The sequence below is a fragment of the Cryptomeria japonica genome, chromosome 10 (assembly GCF_030272615.1).
Source record: "Cryptomeria japonica chromosome 10, Sugi_1.0, whole genome shotgun sequence".
Classification (NCBI taxonomy): Eukaryota; Viridiplantae; Streptophyta; class Pinopsida; order Cupressales; family Cupressaceae; genus Cryptomeria; species Cryptomeria japonica.
In genome coordinates, this window is record NC_081414.1 from 126,673,555 (window position 1) to 126,688,581 (window position 15,027).

At 33.8% G+C, this 15,027-nt stretch overlaps 1 protein-coding gene and 1 long non-coding RNA gene across 4 annotated transcripts in view; both read left to right on the forward strand.

Annotated features, from left to right (window-relative positions):
- Nucleotides 1–616: 616 nt before the first annotated feature.
- Nucleotides 617–15,027, forward strand: part of LOC131030874 (autophagy-related protein 18g) — an 89,828-nt gene continuing 75,417 nt past the window's right edge. The window contains exons 1-7 of one of the 3 annotated variants that reach the window (XM_057961818.2): nucleotides 617–982; nucleotides 2,238–2,477; nucleotides 4,492–4,956; nucleotides 5,061–5,507; nucleotides 5,951–6,196; nucleotides 6,299–7,135; nucleotides 7,249–7,424. In XM_057961818.2, the coding sequence (XP_057817801.2) occupies nucleotides 2,283–2,477; nucleotides 4,492–4,956; nucleotides 5,061–5,507; nucleotides 5,951–6,196; nucleotides 6,299–7,135; nucleotides 7,249–7,424 (2,366 nt within the window). In that variant the 5' untranslated portion in view covers nucleotides 617–982; nucleotides 2,238–2,282. Of the gene's footprint in view, nucleotides 983–1,744; nucleotides 1,861–2,237; nucleotides 2,478–4,491; nucleotides 4,957–5,060; nucleotides 5,508–5,950; nucleotides 6,197–6,298; nucleotides 7,136–7,248; nucleotides 7,425–15,027 lie in introns of those variants that run through there. The other 2 variants (XM_057961820.2, XM_057961819.2) reach the window with 2 other exon arrangements.
- Nucleotides 8,911–10,207, forward strand: LOC131030875 (uncharacterized). Its single transcript, XR_009102954.2, has 2 exons — nucleotides 8,911–9,255; nucleotides 9,375–10,207. It is a non-coding gene; the product is annotated as an uncharacterized LOC131030875 (long non-coding RNA).

Here is a 15,027-nt window from a genome sequence, read left to right on the forward strand (position 1 = left end):
GTGGCAATCTAAAGTTGTCACTTGTCCATCAAAATCTTAATTGCTAAACACAACATCATTTTCTTAATGACCTATTAATTGACTTCATATATTCCATAAATATATGCATAAAGAAAATAAAAATGCTAATAGATTTCTACCTCTTCAATATAACCATTGGACACTAAAGTTCAGTTCCTACTTTAACATATTCCAACAACAAAACTAACCAATATAAAACTATTGCAACAAAAACTATCAAAAAACATAAAATTATCGATCAAAATCCAACCGGTGTGTTCTTTCTCTTTTATTTTGCAATCATAGAGCTGTACTTATTTCCCTTCACGTAACCCCAAAAAAGGGGTGGAGAACACAATCCAAAGGCAAACAAAATCTATTGCAAAATCACAAGGAGTGGGAATTCAACTCACGTCTTATTCCCAACCGCAAAAAGTGTGAACACCCATCACCGGAAATATCGTATGCCACGCTACTGTAAGCCTGCCACGTTACTGTAAGCCTTCCACGTCACCAAGACCGACAGGAGTAAAAGGTAAAAACGCGCCCAAGAAATGACGGCTGGTAAATCGTAATTTTTTTTCACTAATCAATTTACTTCAGTAAGTTTGTCTTGCAATGCACGGCAGCTCGGAGGAGGGGGAAATGCGTGCTTAACACTACCCCCAAAAATATTAATTAAGTGGTTTTAGCAAACCGGTTTGCTTGGATTTCCCGCCTATATAATATCGAAGCGGTTTTTCCAGCAGTAGTTATTTGTTACGTGCAAGGAACAGAATTATTGGTGGTACTTGAGCATACGGTTATTCTGAAGCCAGAAGTCGTGGGATCGAACCCCTCCACTTTAATTTATTGACTACTTCTTCTTTTTTTTTTGCCGCGAACAATTTCTTTCAGGTGAAGAAATCCTACTTGATTGAGTAAACGCCCTGTTAAATCAAGTTGAGCAGAGACAATTATTAGCGTGCTTCGGCCCAAATTGGTATGAGGCAATTCTACAACTGTGTTTATTTGTTTTAAATTTTTGTAAAGATGAGTCTGAATTTTTTTCTTAGAATATGTGTAACTAACTTTCTTTAATCCAATTCTCTGATTGTCCTTATTTAAAATTTTTGCACCAGGTTCTTTCTATAAATGCATACGTAATTGTAATTGAATTAGAAATTTCAGGTTATGATTGGAAATGCATGCCAAATTGGATTTGAAATATCTTGTATTCGGTTAGGTTAGGTTATGATGACAGATGTATGTGCAATTGAATACAAATTTTCACTTACCAGGGTATTCCTTCAAGTTTATGTATAATTGACTATAAATTGGATGCTGTCTTGGGTGTGGATAGATAAATCATTTGAAAAAACATGGTACAGAGGTGTATGAGAAAATATTAAAAAGAAATTAGAAAAATTGAATATATAAAATTTAAGAGTTTCACATTTAAGTTAAATATACACTATATAGCTTAAAGTTAATTAGTGGAAGTGACTACCACGGAATGCCCCTCTTTCTATTACAACTATTACTACTTTTGGTTTTGGTTAGCAAAAATAATTGTGAAAAATAATACATTAACTTATATACCCAAAATTAGAATAGTGGAATTTTGTTAGCTTTTTCGACAAATTATTTTAACTGTGTTCAGCCATTTACTAGTGCTTGAAGATAAATTAATGAAATCTATTAATAAGCTTCAATAGGAAGTTTCCTAGTTTTCGAGGGACGCCTAGAGATGCTAGGAAACGGACATCTGAAGTCTCTGATAATACATGGAGACCCCTTATGCATCTCTCTGACAGGTATGCATTCCTGGTATCGGAGACGAGCAACATGGATCAGAGTATGAGTTTTCTGTTAACTATGGTAATTGAATTTAAAATTTCATATGCAAGTAATGACTGCAAATGTATGTGTAATCGAGTATAAACTTTTGTATTGTATGTTATAACTGTAAATATATGTATACTTGAATTAAAGACTATATTTACAAAGTGATTAGTACAAATGTATCTGTAATTCAATTTAAATTTAGTGGTTATGATTGTAAATGTGGTGATTGAATTAAAAAACTTAAAAAACCAGGTTATGACTGCATATATGTGTATGTGTGGCTTAAAGTTTTTATATATTAGGTTATGTGTGCAAGTATATGCAGATATGCATATTTGAATAAAAAATTTGATGTAATAGATGATGAAAGCAAACATATGTGTGACTGAATGTGAAACTCTATGTATCAGGCTATAACTGCAAATATACGTGTAATTGAATGAGAATTAGAGGGGATGAGGAATGAAGTTGGGGTTAGAAGAAGGAACAGCAGGAAGGGCAGCTTCTTCCCTACTTCATTCCGTGTTATTTCCAGCTACCTCAAGACTGTCTCTGGAAATGCCAGTTCTATTGCTTCTACTGTCTGCTCTGCAGGGGCCTCCGTTGCATCGTCAGTCGCCCATACTGAAGATGACCTCGAGCGAGAACAGGCAAGTCCTTGTTTGGTCAAATATTTCAATTTGAGATCACTGCAGTGCATAATTGATGTATTGTTCTCGTGCCTAAAATGTTTCTGAGTTTTTTCAATTGGTAAGATTTGGATTGATGTATGTTGCACCCAGAATTGCAGTATACTTACCAATTTCATCACAATAGTATTCTGCGGGTTTGGACCTGAAGCTCCAAAGCTTATTTGCCCTGGCAAGCACCAACATGTACAATTGTTTCAATAAAATTGCATCAATGCTTTTATGTCTTAATTTATCTTAGTACTTTCAGAAATTGAACAATTCAGAATGTTACAATTTGGACTTGAAATTAGAGTTAAAGAAATTGAATATTGTTAGAATGTAATAAATTTACTTTGAATCTTTAAAGAGTGAGGTAAGCACATAGAGGAATCACAATAGATTTGTCTGAGTTTGAAGTAGTATAAAACAATGTAAATGTACAGAATTTGAAATATTGGAAATGGGGTACGATTCAGCGTGTTTCAGAAAAATCATCTATATATAAATGACCACATAGAGAAACATAAACCATCTAACTTTAATGGCATGAGTAGCCAGACAATGTCAAATCTTAAGATAATGTGGCCAGTAGTTAATTTAAGGAACTATTAGGATGGACAGATAGAATTCCTTTAGTTGAATTACCTCCTTTTGAATGAATTGATTAGGGGCGCTGTCAGTGTATGTGATTATATCGTATGAATAGTTTAGTGATGTAGTTAATTTGTTTTAAAACCTTGTGATTAGAAATCCAGATGAGCTTTGAATTTTTTAATCATACTAGATTTTTGGGGTTTTGCATTTTCTAATAGTATACTGATGATTGCTATTATATTCTTTCAGTTGTTAGTTTACCCTTAGAATTTTACTTTGAGGATCTAGACAGTAATTTGTCAAAATTAAATACCTTTAACAATAAAATTTTAATACTTAATCATCATGTGATTGCATCGGCCTTGTATAATATATTGACTTGAGAATCATATGTGGGTGGCTGTTTAAGTTATCTATTAATTGCAGGAAACAAGAAAGGCAAGGCTATAGTAATGGTACTAACAAATGAATTTGAAATCAAATTTCAAAAGCAAAAAGAAAGCTTTCAATTTTTCCCTTAATGCGTCAGGGAAAGCCCTCCCTATAATGAATACTGAAAATTAGTTCTGATTCATTTTCTTTTGACAATTTTCTTGCAAACAGTAAGACACGCTGCATTGAATGTTACAGAATTCTAGTAGAGCTCAGAAAGTGAAACAGGCTCATGTGTTTTATCCTCACAGAAAAATATTTTTTTGATTAAAATTTAAAAATGATATATCTGATAACAATGAACGTGAACTTCAACCAGTGAAAATTAGATTATGTTTGAAGCCTTTTTGTAAGGGATGACTGGTTCAAGGAACCTCATATGCTATAATGAAATTTGATAATAAAGAGATTAGATCATTAAAAAATCGAACAGGTATAGGCCTAGCTGGAATCTCTTCGGTGTAGGAATTACTTTATTTGACCTGAGTCCTAGTTGTTAGAGACTAGGACTGAGGTCATATAAAAGCTTGTGTAGAATTTGACTAGGACTGAGGTCATACAAAAGCTTGTGTAGAATTTTCTCCTTTCATAGATTGCCAAGCTTGCTGGCATTTTTTTACTTGTATATGAAAGGGAACTCAATACCCCTTAAGAGCTGAAAAAATATCTTCTCCAGTGAGAACCAGAAATCAGAAATTAATATGTATGATTTGCAGCTATTCTGTTGTATCCTTTATTTCCAATTTCATTGAATGTAGTGTAAATTATGTGCATTTTTTCACCATATTTTTCTGTTTGTCAACTTGTAAAGATGTGACTGTCTCCCCTCTGCTTCCATTTTCTGCACCAAGGGAGAAATGGAAAAGTTGGGGGTAAAATTGCATTAAACTTTTCAAATTGTTTTCATTTATGTTGTAGAGTGCATGTTCAGTTGGAAGCTGCAGACTAACATGTTCTGTGGAGACAGGTGCAGTGGGCTGGTTTTGATAAACTAGAGCTTGGTGCAGGGAATGTTCGACATGTGCTCTTGCTGACATATAAAAATGGTTTCCAAGTTTGGGATGTTGAGAATGCGGATAATGTACAGGAATTGGTCTCAAAACGGGATGGTCCAGTTGCATTCTTACGAATGCAGCCTGAACCAAGTAAATTGGAGCCAGAAGTTGAATGTTTTCAAGATTCTCGGCCTCTATTATTAGTTGTTACAGAAGATGAAACTACTGGTGGAGACAGTGTTCAAGGTGGGTTTGGCACTGGATATGATGGTGATGAAGGCAGTCCTACCCAAACAGGAAGCAGCTATCCTGTTCCCACAGTTATTCAATTTTATTCCTTCAGATCACACACTTATGTGCATGAATTGAAATTTCGGTCAGCTATTTATATGGTTCGTTGCAGCACAAATATCATTGCTGTAGCCCTTGCTACACAAGTAAGAAAGATGAAGTCCAATTACCTTCAAATAAGAATTGAGGTCAGCTTTGTGTTGGGCATTTGCATTTGAGATTTTCTGATTCCTTTGCTTTCCCTTTACAGATATACTGTTATGATGCAGCAACTCTTGAAACAAAATTCAGTTTGCTTACATATCCCATACCACAAGGTGGACAAGGACCATTGGGTCTAAACATAGGGTATGGTCCAATGGATGTGGGCCCAAGGTGGTTGGCATATGCTGCTAATCATGCTATGGTTCAAAATACTGGTCGTGTTAGTCCCCAAAATCTTACTCCATCACCAGGTGTCAGCCCATCAACATCACCTGCAAATGGAAGCTTAGTTGCACATTACGCAAAAGAATCTAGCAAGCAAATTGCTGCTGGTATCGTGACCATTGGAGACATGGGATTTAAGAAATTAACTAGATACTGTTCCGAGCTTCTCCCTGATGATTCTAGTTTTCCAGGATCAGGAAGCACAAACTGGAAAAACAAAAGTAATGGTTTTGCAGGCCATACATATGAGCCAGAATACGCAGGCATGGTATGTATTTTAAAATTTTTTCAGGTCATCTCAATTTTCCACATGAGCATGCGTAATTAGTCATCTGAATTGGATATTGTTAAATGAATTTGTCAATTCCTTATACAACAAAGACAAAGACTGCAAGTCTCCATCCCTTCTTATACACATTTTGCACTAATTTATGAATTTTTTTGGTCCCTAATAAGAGCATGAAATAAAAATTGAAGCAGATATTCATGTGAAAACTCTTTTGCATTGTTATTTTACCTCATCTCTATATTTGTGTAGTACTCTTCTGCGCACTGTAAATCTTTTTATTTATACAAAAAAGTGTAAGATAAGTGGAGAGAGAATCATTTCCATACAGTTAAAGGCCCAATGAGCTCATTGATTGCAACTTTTCTGTCAAATATTGGACAGTGATAGATATTAGTTTTCTAAATGACAATCCTTTTCTGCAGGTGGTTGTTAGAGATTTCGTAAGCAAATCAATTGTTGCCCAATTTAGAGCCCATAACAGCCCTCTTTCTGCATTGTGCTTTGATCCCAGTGGTACTCTTCTTGTTACTGCATCCATACATGGGCATAGTCTCAATGTATATCGCATTATGGCTCCTTCAATAGAAAGTGGCTTGCGGCATACTTTAGGTGATCCGAATATGTCACATGTGCATCTGTACAAACTCAATCGAGGGCTGACAAATGCAGTGAGTGATTAGCTTTTAACAATAATTCATATTTCTAAGTTGTCTAAACAATTGTGAGGTAAAAGCCATTGGTTGGAGTTTAATTTCATTTATTATGAGCAGGTTATACAGGATATCAGCTTCAGTTATGATAGTCATTGGATTGCCATTAGCACATTGAAAGGAACAACTCATTTGTTTGCTATATCACCATATGGTGGGGTCGTCGGTGCACATACCCATGGGGATGGTAGCATGAATGGAAGTAGGAGGTGTGTTTTAGCACCGAGTTCTACACTCCCCTGGTGGTCAAACAATGAGCCGTTGAAGATAAATCAGCAAGCTCTTTCACCACCTCCACATCCTATTAACTTGTCTGTTGTGACTAGGATAAAGAATGGTAATGGCATGTGGCATAATCCTGTAAGTAGCGCTGCAGCTGTTGCAACAGGCAAGATGAAATCTCCTGCTGTTGCTGCACTTTTCCACAATAGTAGTGGTTGTAATGTTGAAAATGATCTGGGAAAATCCCTCTCAAAGGATCAGCTATGGGTATTCTCTTCCTCTGGTCATCTTATACGATATGCTTTTCACACTACTGGGCATGAATATGTCTCCCACAGCAGTAATGGTGGAATTGGTGTTCACCCTTCTGGGCCAAGCCAAACACAGGACTTCGGAGTTTTTGTTGAGCCACTTCAAAAGTGGGATGTAGCTCGGAAATTAAACTGGGTAGAGAGGGAAGAGAATGTTGATAATCTTTCTTGTGAAACTCTTGCTGGGGAAATAAGTCAGAGAGGTTTGGAGGGTTATGGAAATTCAACAGCTATTTCTAACTCTACCGACAATGAAAGTTCTGAGAAAGAAGAAATAATAGCTAAAGAGAAGCATTGTGAGTACATCTCAAATGCGGAAATGCAGACACACCAGAGGTGGCCTCCAGTCTGGGCAAAATCTGAGGTAGAAATATAATCTTATTAATCCTTTATTTGAATAGTATCATGTTCAGTGCTTATTCATAGCAATCACCTTGTAAGATCAGGAGTTTGCAGTAATGCGTGGTTGAATTTCAGATATGCTTTTATTCGATGATATCAAAGAGTACAAATGAGGAAAGTTCTGATGTAGTCGGCTCTGATGGGGAAATAGATATTGAGAATATCCAAACTTGTATAGTTGAATCAAGGAAAACAGACTTAGTGCCTGTGTTTGAGCCTCATCAGAACTTCAAAAATTTGCAGGAGAAAAGGTACATGTTTGGACCTTTAATAGTGACAATGGCTAAAAGTTTTTTTTGTTCTTACATTTGACACACTTAAGAATACTTGCCTATGTTAGATAGGTCAAAATAATTGTTTTAGTTTCAGCTGTCAAAATTGCAAGCAGAAAACTATTTTTATGTTTCAATGCAGATTGCAATATATTTTTGAGAGATTTCCTTAGTGGTTGCTTCTATGAATAAGAAAATCCTTAAGTTTTATAAAGAGCCAGCAATGCTAATGTATAATCCTATGATTTGAATCCTAGAGACAACACTCTTACTTGTTGAAACTTAGATGTGTTATAAATGGAAGCAAACATAACAACAATTGCAATATAAAAATGAGTTACAAAATTGAACAGTGAATGAATTAAAAGTAGAATTGTAATTGATTACACAAGAACAAAGAGAGGGCAATGTGAATTTAACTGTATATGATCTATGAATTTTTATTTTAGAATTTATAGAATTAAGAATTAATACAGTTAATTGGAAAATTATGTGAATTTAACTGTATGTATGATATATAATCTTTCATTTTAGAATCTATAGAATTAAGAATTAATACAGTAATACTTAATTGGAAAATTATGACAGTTTTAGTAATTTAGAGAGAGGGAAAGAGGATAATTAAACATCATATTTATCCTGGATACCCTCCAAAGAAAGAAAAACCAGTCTGCGGTAGTGGCAATTGCCTACTACCTATATTATGTAGTAAATGGCATATACAATGAGCTATGCAAAAAATAATATGGATACAATCTGCCCCTTGTTCCATTCAGTAAAACTCATCATGGATGCAATCTGCTTCCTTCTGTATCAGCTGCGTTCCTCCTTTGTTTTTTTAGGCTTCTATATTCTTATCCTATTTACCTCTTGCCTTATTTTTAGAAAGACAACACATGATTGTTTCTTGTCAATTATGGAAGAATATACAACAAATGATTTCTTCCTTCTCTAGGAAAGAACAACAAACAATTGTCCTCCTGCTGCCTTTTTTACAACCAACATGATCACATATTCATATATTCCCATGCACAACAGAGTTCTCACATATTCATATATTTCCATGCTTCTCCCGGCCAAAGAAGTTCTGTTGACAAAAGTAGCTGAAACAGGATTGTTCAGTTTGGATCCCAAGTTCTGGTATCTGTACTGTTGGTGGATACTTCTGCAAATGCATTCCCATTCAGGATACTTCTGCAATCATGGCACAGTCTGTATTTTACAGATCTGAGCACTGTCACATACCTGTCTACAAAAATCCATGTCTTCACATTATAATTACAACTTTTATGACTCATTGGGATGAATATATTATTGTACATAGTGTAGAGTACCTAATATCACAACTTAATGTAAAGAGTTTCTGTATAGCTTAGCTGAATGTTGAGACAGTATGTAGTGTAAAACATTGGATGGAACATGGTATATGCATGGATTCCTCCCAAAATGCTGAAGTGTGCTTCAATTTCAAGCAATGTGTGTGGATTACCTATATGTGATAGCAAGTTGCATGCATGATGGCAATGATGCCTAGCTGTATGCTAATATCTTTGTTTGGTGAGGGATGTCTACAGAAAATACTCTATGATATGTTGAAAACTAGTTGCAGCGAAATCCCTCTTTGCTCTGCTCAAATACTCTGCAAGAAGAGATTCACATGTAATCCTTAATCTTTCAGCAGTTACAGATGAGTCGTGTCAAGAACCAATGGTTTGTTTTGACCCTCCAGTTATATGGAAGGATGTTGTAGAGCACTTGACGTTTTGAATGACTGATCTTTTAGGGTGCAGTGACAACAACATAATTGGAGGTCTCCTCATGTTCTGCTTTGCTGGTGTTTAGCGTCGTTTACTTGGATTTATGTTGCTATTGTTAACCTAACAAGAATCCAGTGGCTGTTGGCTTAACTGTGTGCCATAAATCTTGCAGATTTTCGTAATGGTCTACATATCCCTGAGGAAGAGCCCTTGTTAAGCTAGAGGAGCAGTCTATTTGGAGTTTCTTTTTGGTTTTTTATGGATGTGATATTTGCTTTGTGAAGAGAATTTGAAGGAAATGGGGAAGAGATACTTATGGAAGACATCTATGAAGGATTTAATCTACTTGAGGTGTGATTCAATCTAGTTGCTTAAGTATGAAAGAAAGAAGAAAGGTAGAAACAAACAAATATTGTGTTTGGGGTTGTTGCCACCATGAATCTGCAACAAAGTATTAAATTAATAAGTTTAAATGAAAGAGCTATGTTACTAAATCAGCTGGAAAATTGGTTGTTTCTAGGTATGAGTCATATTGGAATTGTGGCTTTGCACAGGGTCTGGCTCGTAATAGTCAGAATCATCTGTAAATATTGCAGGTTGAACCTGGGTGATTCTGAGGTTAATGTGGAAAATCCAGAAAGATTCCAGAAGTCAACAAAATTTTCAACTCATTTGTTGTTGACTCTTTGGCCCATTAAGCCCTGAAAACTGTCACCAAATACTAACACTATATCTGCAAATTTCTCAAGGCATATTTACCTATTTTGTGTGTCAAGTGCAGCAACTGCGAAAAGTTTGGTGAACTTGAAGACACAGGTTTCAAACAGGAAGGCCTATTTTGATAGTTCAAAGCTTGGGTTCTTATCCTTTGCAGCCTTATTTTGAAGGAAGACAAATGGAGCTCACTGTTGTGATTATTGACACTTAACTCCTATTTACAGCAAACAGTATATTTTTTCCAATCGAAACAAAACATTTAAAATAAATTACCTCACTCATTTTTAATGTTCTGATTTTAATATGTTTAAAGTTTATCTAAAAACTATAAAATACAAAATAAATATTTACTTCTTTTGATTTAAATAAATAAAAAATATTTATTAATTTATTGTTGATTTAAATTGATATTGAATTATTATTCTGTATTTGTAATATTTATGGTAGTTTTATTTAACATATGTATGATATATGGTATTCTGAACTTAATTCTTATTTTTTAGGCTGCAAATATGTATAATTATGATTGTGCCAGTTCTCCCCCGGGTTGGGTGGGAGATATAGTTGCTAGCCTGTCTCCATGTAGAGTGTGCAGGAGGGCCCCTACTATTCTAAGGGGCCGTTGGCTAATTCCCACCCAACTCACTAGTACTCAACCCCAGTTTTTTGTCATACCAATAAACTGTATTCATTTACCAATACCCATACCCAATTTCGATTTGTTAACTTCGGAAAGAGATAAAACTCTTGGTCTGGTTACCATTAAACACTATGTGCTTCATACATTTCAAAATTTGGTTTCAACTTTTTGTTTAATTGTTAATGGTAAAGAAGGCAGAAAAAGTGCTTCCCAACAAAAATAGTGTTTTTACTACCTCTATGATGCATCTTCTGCATGATAGTGCTGTTAGGACTACATTTTGATGTATGGGTACATTTCTTTCAAAATAGGCCATTATCGTTCTGTTTGGTATGATTGTGTATTTTAAAAATGGCTGCTCAAGTTGTTAATTGACTTGTTGATTTCATTTTCTGATTTGTGAATTCAAAAGGTTTTGTGTGCATTTTAAAGAACTCAGTGTCATGCCTTTATTTTTGAAATTATAGTAACATATAGATGGAAACTATTTTATGGCAACCTACTGTATTTTAACACTTAAGTATGAATGTGTTACTAGCTTTTATGCCAAAGAAAACATGTTTTGTGTGTACTAGGGCATGTTTATAAATGCACAAACTTATTCCATATACTTTCAAGGAGGATCTTCACTTTTTTTGATAAAATATAGCACTATTTCCTGTTTTAACACCGCATGCATTAGCTTTGTTTATACATCTGATTTAAGAACTAAAACAAAATAGAAATTAATACAGCTTCGAGCAACTTTTGTGGCAAATTGTTATGTACTAACATGCATAATATTGAGATGTGTATGCTATATTGTATTTGGGTAAATAGGGGAAGCCTCTTGGTGTGCTCCTAATACTTATTTATATTAAAATATTCTTTTGGTTTACTTAAAGCTATAGAGCAACCAACAAATTATGTGCATAATTCTGAGTTAATGTGGGCTAGTTGGGTTACATGTGAGGTTATCTCGTTGGGGTTTGAATAACATTGACACATATAGCCTATGGCCCATAGGTTCACCTTACCAGTTTTATTCTAGTAGCCAAAATTGTACTTAGAATCAACTTGCCACAGCCAAAGAGTATGAGTATTATGAGTAGTCTGTGTTATCAAGTATGCCCTTAAGGTGTCCCACACTCGTGCTAGGTACGTCTGGGCATGGGTTCACCTGGGGCTATGCTTGAATATGCCCTAGGTACGTATTCGGGTGTCTGGGTACACCTAGGGTATGTACCAAGCGTACCCAAAGGTGTTGAGCCCCAAAAGGTAACAAAAAAGACATTGACCTTTTTTTGCATCGAAAAACCCTAAAATGCCCTTAAAGCATCATTTTGCCCAACACAAAGATCATTTTGCTCTCTTCACTCTCTTTTCTCATTTTCTCTAAATTTTTTATTTTTTGGGGGCATAGCCCCCAAGATTCCCAGCATGCAAGGAAATTTTGTTTCCCAATTTTGTTTACCAGCACCCCTTCTATCATTGGGTTTTTCTCACATCTAACACCTTGTGCAGCTTATCATTGCTGCCCCTCAAACCCTTTAGGGTCTCCACTCCCAAACCCCCACTAGTTAGTGGGATCTCTTGTCATATAAGAAATTTGATTACAATGAGGGGGTTTGGAAGTGCAGACCAGAATCAAGAACTTGACAACTAAAATTGCCAGTACCCACGTACCAAGTTCTTGTACCTGTACCCGTACCAGCAACTTAGTGAGTAGTGAAAGAACAAGCAAATATTAGAAAACTTCTAGGATAAAATTTTCCAGAGTTATTTGTTATCAATACTTTGAATTGCAGATCATTTATAAGTATCATGTTGACTGAGTTGTTCTTGCAAGCTTTGAGTGTTGAGCTGAATGGCGAGTTTACCATGCTCATTATGTGTTTGATGTGAGTTATTTAGCACTCACTGAGTCCTGCTTCTGCAAATCTAATAAAACTAAGGCTAACCTGCTCCTGCAAATCTAATAAAAATAAGGCTAATATGGATCTTGCTGAATCTTAGGGAACATCTTTTGGCATATGCTACAAATTATAAAATAAACTTTGAAGGTTCTTTTGTTACTTGAAACCCTAGACACAAATTGGAGGCAATTGAGCGTTGAGTCTATAAGTAGACGGATTAACTTTCATTGTGATAATAGCTACAAAACTTTATGAGTAATTTTGTGTCAAAAATCTGAGTACTTGCAGGATTATTCACCATTTAGTAATTGCAAAAGCTCACCTTGAGTTTTGTGGATAATTCACCCAACTTGCAGGGAAATTACCATTACTTGCAACTCAGGAAATTTTTTGTTGCTGATAAAAGTTCATTCCATGACACATTCTGATTTTTCTTGGAATTTTTACTCGTAGATGGCACTTGTGTGTGCTGCGTTTACAGTATTCAGGGCTTGTGTGAGGTCATTAGTCTGCATTCTGCCACGAAATCGCCAGTCTGGTGTTTATTTCTGCTGGTCACAACATGTTACAGGTTCAGGGTCTGCAACTGGAAAACATGCAAAGGGATTGTTGAAAACGTTCGCGTGACTGAAAAATATCAGCTTTCATGTATACGAGGGTGCTGTAAGCTGGATGCCACCAAGTAAGACACTACAAAAACCTTAACAAGTATAATTTGGAGGGAGATAACAACCAAACCATGTGCAAAAAAGGATACCCATTGGCATATTTTGCTGTAAAAAATGACTAATCTAGTGATTTGACACTCCAACCAATTCATCTCCATTGTGTGACAGGATTGTTTCACAATACTATGGACCAATATTAATTTTATTACTATAATATTTCCTTTCTACATGTTCTCTATACCAAAGAAGCATTAATCGTTTGGGGAATTAATTGGCAAATCAAAAGTACAAGATTTTTTTGAAAAAATCGGATTTACAAAAAAATGTAAAAAATTGAAAAAAAAACAATAAAAACCAATTTTTTTAATATGTAAGGACATTTCCATAGCATAGAGATATTGTAAACAAACAAAAAATAGACTTCAACACATGATTTGCAAAGTTGGATGGACATGGATATATATATATATATAGACACACTAGCAATGATTAATAATTTAATAGTTAATAGTTATATATTTATGTGTATTTTTTCAATTATATTTAATATATTATATTTTAATTTTATATTCAGATTTAAATATTGAAATATTTAAGCATTATTTATTGTTATTTTTTAATTATATTTAATATATATTCTTAACTATTAATTATTTTTAATATATTAAATATAATTAAAAAATATATTAGCAATAAATAATAGTTAAGAGTTGTATTTTATATATATGAATATTTTTTAATCATATTTAATATATTTTATTTTAATATTATATTCAGATTTAAATATTGAAATATTTAACTATTATCTATTGTTGATAGTTAATTATATTATATTTTATTTCTTTTAATTTTAATGTATGGGTGACTTTATTTAACTATCTTAAAAAATATTGAAATTTATATTCAATTTAATATTACAATCACACTAAATTATAATATATTTTATTTTAATTTTATGTTCAGATTTAAATATAGAAATATTTAACTATTATTTATTATTAATAGTTAACTATATCATACATTTTTATTTAAGTTTTAAGCTGAATAATTTTATCTAACTATTTTAAAAATATTGATATTTATATTCATTTTAATATTAAAATCCTGATAAGTTTATTACATAATAAAATTATAAATATTAACCAAAAATTAATTAATATCACTAAAAAAGTTGGGTTTAGATAGTAAAGAGAAACTATAATATTCACCGATTTAATAAAATATTGTTTGTAAATCTAAACTATAATTTTCACCCATTTAATTAAAATCTAAACTGGACTTGGACTTTTACGGAAACTATAATTTTTATTAGAAATAAATTGAAATTGTTTTTTTTGGCCGTATGCCTTCCCCGCTTCCCTATGCATTCCTGAATGATTTTTAACGACTAACGTGATGGATTGAGTGACCATGACAAATTTTGCAGACCCTTAGATGCTGGATAAAAATGTTGACTTGCAACCCCATGTCGCTGGAATTTTTTAACACATTCTTGCACCCTATCGCATTTTAGGGTTTCGCGGCGGGTTTCCTTATTTCCATTTTTTTCTGGTTTTTTTTCACAATTTTCTTGCGATTTATCAAAAAAAAAAAGTTGAAAAATCTGAAAAAACAGTTGACCAATTTTTTGCGATACCTTCCCGATCACGGATTAATCGCGACTGATCGTGATTTTTTCCTAATGTTTGCTTCTTTTCTCTATACTATTTATCCAAAACCATTTTAATAAGATTAAAATCTATTTACATTTTACACTAATTTTAAAAATAATTTTAAGTTTTAGATGCCTCTTTTCTCTTGTACCTTCAAATTTTATAGGCTCAAGTTATAGGGTAATAATAGAGGTGGTGACAATGTTGAACTTGTTTTTTGATTTATGATGTGTGTTGAATTATAATTTTAATT